The sequence below is a fragment of a genome, unplaced genomic scaffold (genome assembly GCF_019419815.1).
Source record: "Pyrus x bretschneideri cultivar Hongxiangsu unplaced genomic scaffold, Pyrus_bretschneideri_v1 Contig69, whole genome shotgun sequence".
In the NCBI taxonomy this organism is placed as follows: Eukaryota; Viridiplantae; Streptophyta; class Magnoliopsida; order Rosales; family Rosaceae; genus Pyrus; species Pyrus x bretschneideri.
In genome coordinates this window covers 1,188,740-1,197,885 of record NW_025999808.1, presented here as the reverse complement: position 1 = coordinate 1,197,885, position 9,146 = coordinate 1,188,740, and the positions used below count along the sequence as shown (strand labels likewise).

The 9,146-nt window shown below is 36.8% G+C and overlaps 1 protein-coding gene across 1 annotated transcript; it reads right to left on the bottom strand.

Moving 5' to 3' along the window:
* Positions 1–565: 565 nt before the first annotated feature.
* Positions 566–2,466, bottom strand: LOC103965734. The gene is made up of 5 exons (XM_048573507.1): positions 1,851–2,466; positions 1,664–1,799; positions 1,382–1,481; positions 1,239–1,314; positions 566–1,155 (listed from the first exon to the last, which is right to left on the bottom strand). The coding sequence occupies exons 1-5, from the start codon at positions 2,464–2,466 to the stop codon at positions 566–568; spliced, it is 1,518 nt and encodes a 505-aa protein (XP_048429464.1).
* Between the last annotated feature and the right edge of the window lie 6,680 nt (positions 2,467–9,146).

The following is a 9,146-nucleotide window of genomic DNA, read 5'->3' as shown; positions in this document are numbered from 1 at the left end:
AAGATACATGAGTGGCTTAGTACCATATAGAGTTCCTATGAGGTTCAAAATTTTCACTATCTTCATCATCTCTATGTGTAGAGTAAGTGTATTGTGAAGAGTAGTCATCAAATGATAAATCCCCAAAATAGTTTTGCATGTAATTGTTAACATGCCACCCATATGGATCCGAGATTGGTTGACGTTGTCCATAAGCAAAATCATTTGAAGATTGAGTCTTAGATTCTTTCCATGAGTCACTCAATTCCATCCCAACAGGAATGAGATATGAAGGGTAGGGAAATGGTTGGTTATAAGTATAACCATAGTTACTACTTCCCACTCCAATAGAGTCTAAAGTTATAGTTAACGAGTCATCTTCTTGACTTGACAAAGTCCCCTTGCCTCTTTCTCTACGAGTATAGTCCTTCCCTATGGCACCAATTCCTGGTCCTGCCTGCCTACTGCCATGGTCCTCATCCTATGTTGCATGCGTGAAGTTTGCCTCACCAGTGAAGGGGCTCATAAATCTGGGAGGTGGTCCAACATAGTTTCCATATCCACCACTACCTCCAGCTTCACTATATCATTCATCATTCCCACCTCCGGTGGTAGGTGAGTCTCCTGATCTTGTACTAGAGCTATCATTAGTATCAGCAGGATCTTGTGGTTGTGTAGGATTGGAAGAAGGTGGAATTCTAGTGTTTCTTGGTCTTGGGCGCAAAAGTTCTTCCAAAGAGTTAGCGCTACTAGATCCCACCTCCTCCTTTAATACTCTTTCTACATTTATCCCTTCATTACGTGCTTCTTCAACAACTCTTAGAGCTGGGTTGCCTTCATCATAATCTAAATGAAGAGGTCTAATCCATTGATAAAGTTGGTTACCCTCTGCATCATCATCTTCAGCAACAATATCAAACACATCTCGTGGGTCACCACGGTTGACATGATCTATTTCTTCTTCCTTTTCTCGAATTTGAAGCTTCATGTTGTAGTAGCAATAAACTAATTTTTCCAACCTACTATGAGCCAAACTATTTCTTTGCTTTGTGTGTATGAGTGCAAATGTACTCCAATTTCTTTCACAAGCAGATGAGGAAGTTGTTTGTGATAATACTTTGATTGCTAACTTTCTCACAGTTGGTGCATCAGTCCCATACATGATCCACCATTCAACTATAATGAAAAACAATGTTGATAAGCCTAATAACTCCAACAAATTCTATTATAAACTGATAGTGAAATATGTTTACACTCACTAGGAGACATTTTTGTTCGAGCAGCAACTGATGTTGGTTCTCCAAAAGTTCTTCTTGCATCTTTAAACCATGTTAGCTGAATTCAATAAATCGTGTTAGTTTAATCCAACAATGTAATTATTATAATTTAAGTAATTGTGTACCTCATTTCCATATTGGCCAACTGCTGGTGATGCAGGGTCTAATTTAGAGTATACATTATGTACAACACGTATAAGGGTACCATGATTTCCAACACTGGGTCTGTATTGGTATTGAGGATTCAACTAATATGCTATTCAAAGAAACACATACTCTAATAAGAGAAATAATACTTATGCAACTAAAGAAATGAATTGCAAATTATAACATAATTTATACCTGCTGCATGCAAATCGTGGTATAATATTTTATACCATCGGTCATCAATTATCTTTATGACCCACCTTGCACCATGTTTTCTTTCCAAGTCCTCCTTCACTACACGCATAAACTCATATATTGCCCTCATAGTAGGATGCACTTCTGTGTCAATGATCCGTAAAACTTTGTAAAGAGGTTCAAACACTTGGCACACATGTTCTGATTGAGTTCAAAAAGCATGATCAAGCACTATACTTTCCACCATACAACCTGCATTTGAGCGGTTGAAATCGTGGTTGGCCCAATCGTCACTAGTGAATAGTTGCTTCAACCCTGCTTTCTTCTTAAGTAGGCTATCTAATGCAATATAGTTGGTGGCGAATCGAGTGGTAGTTGGACGAATAATTTCTCCTTTGCAAAATTCACGCATCTTTGCCAACAACCAATTGTGATTGTAAATATAATTTGTGATCGTTCTAGCTCTTTTTACGACATTAGCAATATTCTCTCTCTTTCCCATTGCCTCAAACATGAGATAAATACAATGTGCTGCACATGATGTCCAAAACACATTATGATGCTTCATTAACTTTTTTCCAGCTTTGACAAATGCAGAATCGTTGTCGGTCATGACTTGGACAACATTATGCTCTCCCACCTCCATGATTACATCCCTTAATAATTTGTAAATATACTTGTAGTTCTTTATATGGTCTGAAGCATCAACGGACTTCAAAAAAATTGTCTTTCCCTTAGAGTATACCATGAAGTTTATGATAGACAATCTGGTCAGGCCAGTCCATCCGTCACACATGATTGTGCAACCATTAGTTTCCCACTTTGACCTCAACTTGTTAACATACTCGCCAATGTCTTTATACTCCATTTCCAAATATTTGTTTTTTACCTCATAGGGAGTGGGAGGTTGTACCAACATCGGCCTGTTGATATCCCAATACCATATTTTTGAAATAATGTGTTGATGCCTTCTCAGCAGGGACATTTTCATAGATAAAGAACTTGCTAATTAGACGCCCCATTCCCTCCTTCACATTACCTCCAGTGAAATAACTCCAAACACTCTTTTGACGTGCTTTGGATGACTTATATAAACTTGCGGCTATTGGTGGTGTTGGTTGTGATTCTCTAACACTTGCTCCCCGTCTCATTTGTGCACCACCACTTGTCCCGAAACCTTGTGCTCTATTAGAAATTTTATGAAGGTGTTCTCTTTCCCATGCTGACTGTTTGGAGGCACGTAATGCTTGTTTGAAATTGCGTCGTTCTTCAAGTCCCATGTCATCATCACATTCGCCCTCATCGTCATCATCATCACTGTCAACTACTTGGCCAATGACTTCTACTCGTAGCCCATCTCGAATATTTTCCATTCCATGTGTTTTCTTTTCCTTTTGGTGTTTTTTATTTTTTAATAATGTGGTGATGAATGCCTTCACTTATGGGGGGACATTATCGCATCGTTGGACATTATTTCCTGAATTAATCCACTAAGATGGTACTTAAGTCGTGTCACTCCGCCACTCTTCATTACCCGACCACAATATTTGCAAATTGTGCCATGTTTGTTTCCATCTATTGGGTCTCCATGTTCCCAAGTTGGATCACGTTTAGTAACTCCACTAGACATCTTAAACATACCTATATTTATTTTTCATGGAAATTAGGCAATTGTTTTTTGGCCAAAAAATATAGTAGTGATGGTTATATAAGAGAACCTAAATAATAAAGTTATTCTACAGAAGAATTAAATAGGAAGTAAAGAAAATGATTGTAAGAATTTAAGTAATTATAAAAATAATATGGAATAATAAAACCTAATATTAATGAATAATAATCCAATTTGATAATAAAATAATAAATAACATTAAACATATTAAAATTATCGTAGGGAATAATTATACAACATTACTTAATTACTTCAAAAAAATTAACATGCAAGTATTATTTGGTTCTTAGATCACATGCACATGCCCACACAAATTTTTTTGTTGTTGTATAAATTACAATAATATAAATATAAGTTTGTAAACTTACCTTAAATATGGAACCCTTTGTGTAAAGGCCAAATAGAATCTGCGTGGACCAACAATAAAATAATAATTACACAAATGTGATGAAAACATATAAAGTCTTTAATAATGAATTAAGAGACAATAAACACACATGTAAGTGACCAAATAAAAAATAGAAAAATTAAAAACCACATGCCATCGACTAAGTAATTAATTGACACAATTTAAAATATAATACCACCAAAAATTTGGAATAGATAATAACAAACATGCAAATTAAATAACAATAATGAATGAGAATAACTTACTATAGTTCAGTTTTTTTTTAACTTGGGGGGAAATTGAGGTTGATAGATGTTGAGAATAACATGAGCATTATGTTTTGTTTTGGAGAGATGTTGAGAATAAGGGACGGCATGGGACCATTTGATTTTATTTGTATATATAGAAATAGAACTACCTAACCATATATATAGAAACATGACTACAACTAATTAGTTAGGTGAGTGAACGTGGTGAGTAGTTCAAAAGTAGATGCTTGAAAAGAAATTGTCAAACATTCATTGTCATGTGCAAATTTGTTTCTTGCAAAAAGAATTCAAAACAAAACCATATATATAAATATTTTAGCATATTTTCACTAAAAAATAAGTGATATGGTGGTCAAGGTGTTGAAGAAGTAAAATGGGAGGGGTTCGAAGTCCCTTGGTGTTTTTTTAAATATAGAAATTTATCCTAGATAATAAATATTAGCTTGTAAGCCTTGCAGACATCTTAACGACCATATAAATATTACACGCTGAATATGTAATCACAAACACATCTGTAGCGAGTTGGATAAGGCCCAGGTGCGTGGTTGACAAAGGGAGGGGTTTGAATCCCTCTATGCTCAAGATTGAGACTTTTCAGCATTTTTCAAGTATTTTTGGGTTTCATCTTGCGATATTATCGATATATTGCCCAAATATATGCATTAAAATGCTGAAAATATATTGACGATAATTAAGTGGATATGTGTGAAAATATCGCCCTCTTAAAAAAACGATATTATCGGCATTTAATAGACTTATAATTATATATGGATTTTGATAGATTTATATGGATTTCTATTATAGATTTCTATAAATTTGTATGAACTTCTTTAATGAATTTCTCAAGATTTTTAAAATTTTCATGAATTTCTTAAGAGTTCTATGTATTGGTGCGTAGCTCTAAGTAAAACCACGATTCACTTTCGACAACAGTTGGGGATACTAAATGAGCTTACATGATGAAAGAGTGGATATAGATAGTATTTGGGAGTTTTAACGAAACACTTTCGGTACTGTTCACTTTTAACAAAAAAATCATTTTTACTCTAAAAAGTCACTTCCGGTACTATTCACTTACACCATATTTTTGTCTTTTTGATTAAAACTCAAAGTTTTCAAGCAATTTAATTGGTTTTCCTATAATATTTTTCTACTTGCAGTACTTGAGCAAATGATAGAGACCAAAATCTCAAACTTTAACCAAAATCAATAGTTTCCAATTTCTAGGTTTGCAATGGATACGAAACCAAAATCCATTTTCTTTACCAAAAATTGCCAAATTTGTTTTATCACAAACTACAAGCACATAACAAACGCAAAAGATTCAATCTTTTCTTAGCTTTCCTACCATCCAAACAAAATTAAAGAAAAAAAACGAAGACAGGAAATGAAAGAATTAACCTTCAGAACTCCACGGCGGTATTGAATCGAGGATGGCGAGTGCGGGATCTTCCTCGTTCAAAATTTTGGGTTCGGGGCAAGGATGAGGGAGAGAGTGGTGGTGAGCTGGTGGTCGTAAGACAAGCATTTTTTTATTAATTATTTCTATATAAAAATGCCAAGAACCATCACGTCCATTTGGATTCATCATCCTTGTAATATGAAGGTTTATCGCACTAATGACACCAGGAGTCTATCAATGTAACTAGACTCCTTGTACAGTTGTTATTCACACGCGTATTAGTTCGGAAACACAACAAATATATTTACAATTTCTGAAAAAAGAGTAAGTCCACGACTGATAACGCCAGCGTTGCTGGTAATCCTTGGGGTTTTCAAATCGCAAACGCTCAAGTTTTGATATCGGGGGATTGCACATTAGAAATAGACATCAGTTCAGAGACATTCTTCTCATGTCCATCCCCGTGTGCCACCACAACCCTGTCTACCACAGCCAGAAAACTCAGGTCGAGAACCTGATCTGGTACAGGGTAAGATATTGCGATAAGCAACTCCCTGGCCAGCTCTTCAGAAACCTCCTTGCAGAGTACTCCATTATCCATCAAATTCCGAATCTTCCTGCATTTCAAAAACCCAACTGTTATCAAGCTGTGATAAGCTTCGGCAAACACCAAAATTTTTGCTATTCTTTTTCTATGACCTGCTCTAGTACTGTGTCCACCCAAAAGCTGTTCCATAGTTATCCAGCTGCTGTGCATAAACCAACTTTGAACGTCCGTTTGCATATGACATTACAGACACCACCGGTTAAGATGCACACTTAAGAGAAATATTTGTTACAATCATCATGATTTTGGACCTTTTAACTATCCAAATCCAACTGTGGTAAAACGTTAGATAGGAGAGATTAGAAATGCATCATATAAGCTATACAACGGCACGTTGAAGGAATTTGTAATGGCTCCTTTTGAGTCACATTGCCAGTTTAATGCTCATAATTTGTTTATCAACTTGACCTCAATCTTATTAGTGTATAAGCTGTGAGCTAAGTAAAGTTTAAAGTAAATAAGCCTTGTTTCTAATTGTGTATTCACTTAGTCTTAGATTATGACAAGTGTAAGGCTGAGATTGTATTGTTGGTGTGTGTATCCAGCTAAGCCTTGTTAACAGAGTTATTCCCTTTTGCACGATTGTGTGTGCTGTGTGGAAAAATACTTTTACAAAAGAATGAAAAGGTTCCTCTGTAACTTGTAGAGAGAATAGCAGCATTTCTTCATTCTCAGTGCATTTTTTCCTTCTTCCATTTTCAAAACGCTAACATGGCCTCAGAGCCAGGATCGATTGTTTGAGATCTGGGCGTAAAACCAATCGAGCTACACTCGAACTCGTTCCGGGTTGGGTGACGTTGCTAGAAATTTACAAAACTCGATTTCGATTTGTATTCGCATCATCAAAGCTCGAAGATGGCTGGACCTGGAAGTTCTGAGGTGAGAACTCCGATCTTCTCCGGTGAGAACTACGAGTTCTGGAGAATCAAGATGGTGACGATCTTCAAATCTCATGGGTTATGGAAATTAGTTGAAAAAGGGATTACGATCTCAGAAACAAAGAAGAAGAAGAAGGCTGAAGGAAGCTCGGAGGAAGAAGAAGACGATGAGAAAATGGTCGCAGCATATATGCAAGATGCAAAAGCTCTGGGTATTATTCAGAACGCAGTCTCAGATCAGATATTCCCTAGAATAGCCAATGCAGACTCTGCGAAGATGGCATGGGATCTGTTATATGGTGAGTACCATGGTGGTGATCAGGTAAGATCTGTGAAACTACAAAATCTGAGACGTGAATTTGAGTATGCTAGGATGCGTGATGATGAAACTCTGTCTGGGTATCTTACTAGGCTAAATGAATTGATCAATCAGATGAAAACATTTGGTGAGAATCTGTCTAATGAAAGGCTTGTACAGAAAGTGCTCATTAGTCTCAGTAAACCATATGATCCCATATGTCTAGTTATTGAAAATACCAAGTGCTTAGAAACTGTAGAACTGCAGGAGGTTGTAGCAATTTTGAAGAGTCAAGAACAACGATTTGATTTGCATAATGTTGATGTCACTGAAAAGGCTTTTGCCTCATTCTCTGTGAGTTCAAAAGGACAAACCAGTGGAAATGCTCAATCTGGTACATTCAAATCCTATAAGCACTTGAATTCGAAGGGAAAGAAATGGGAATCTAAGCCTAAGTTTCAACAGAGGTCATTCACTAATTCTACACAGAACTCAAACTCTTCTGGGTATGTGAAGCAAGATATAGTTAAACCACAGTGTAAAGTGTGCTCTAAGTTTCACTTTGGAGAATGTCGATACAAGGGGCAATCCAAATGTCACAACTGTGATAGGTTTGGACATTGGGCTAGAGAATGCACAGCAGGCAAGGTTGTTCAGAAGGCAAACTGTGCTAATCAGGCAGAAGTGACAGGAAATCTGTTTTATGCTAACAGTGCAATTACTGAGGTCAAGGTGAATGAAAACTGGTACATTGATAGTGGTTGTAGTAACCACATGACTGGAAATGTTGAGCTACTTAGGGATGTAAGGACAAATGTCACTGGAAAGGTACAAATGCCCACTGGAAATCTGGTAGATGTTGCTGGAATAGGTTCACTTATGATTGATACAAATTCTGGTAGTAAATGCATCAAGGAAGTCATGTTTCTACCTGGTTTGAAGGAAAATCTGTTGAGTGTGGGACAGATGGACGAACATGGATATTATTTGCTATTTGGTGGAGGAGAGTGTTGTATCTTTGATGGTCCTTCACTTGATTGTCTGGTTATCAAGGTTAAGATGAAAAGTAATAGGTGCTACCCTTTGTTTTTAATGCAAACTGATCAAGTTGCATTGAAAACTAGTGTAGCTGAATGTACCTGGACTTGGCACAAGAGACTAGGACACCTAAATCTTAGAAGCCTCAAGCAGCTTAGAGAAAAAGAAATGGTGCATGGTCTTCCGCACCTTGAAAATGTTGATGGTGTGTGTGCAGGATGTCAAATGGGAAAACAACACAGAGATTGGTTTCCAAAAGGACAAGCTTGGAGAGCCAATAATCCTCTAGAATTGATACACACAGATTTGTGTGGTCCCATGAATAATGAATCAATTGCTGGGAATAAATATTTCATGTTGTTTATTGATGATCACACAAGAATGTCATGGGTTTATTTCCTACGACATAAGTCTGAGGCACTAATCTGTTTTAGAAAGTTCAAAACAATGGTGGAGTTACAATGTGGATTTAAAGTGAAATGTCTAAGAAGTGACAGAGGGGGAGAATTTCTCTCAACTGAATTCAGCAAGTTGTTGGAATCTGAAGGCATACAAAGACAGTTATCCATTGCTTATACTCCACAGCAAAATGGAGTAGTGGAGAGAAAGAATAGAACAGTTGTAGAGATGGCTAAGGCAATGCTTCATGATAAGAGCATGCCATACTCTCTGTGGGCAGAAGCTGTACATACAGCTGTTTATATTCTGAACAGATCGCCTACAAAAGCTCTTGAGAACATGACTCCTTTTGAAGCCTATAGTGGGAGAAAACCAGGAATTGGTCACTTAAAGGTGTTTGGATCACTCTGTTATGTTCATGTACCAGCTGAAAGAAGACAAAAGCTTGATGCAAAGTCTGTCAAAGGTGTGTTTGTGGGTTATGCAACTTGTGAGAAAGGGTACAGAGTATTTGACCCATGTTCAAGGAAGCTAATTCTATCAAGGGATGTGGTCTTCGATGAAACTATGTCTTGGAATTGGAAGGAGAATTCAGAGAAG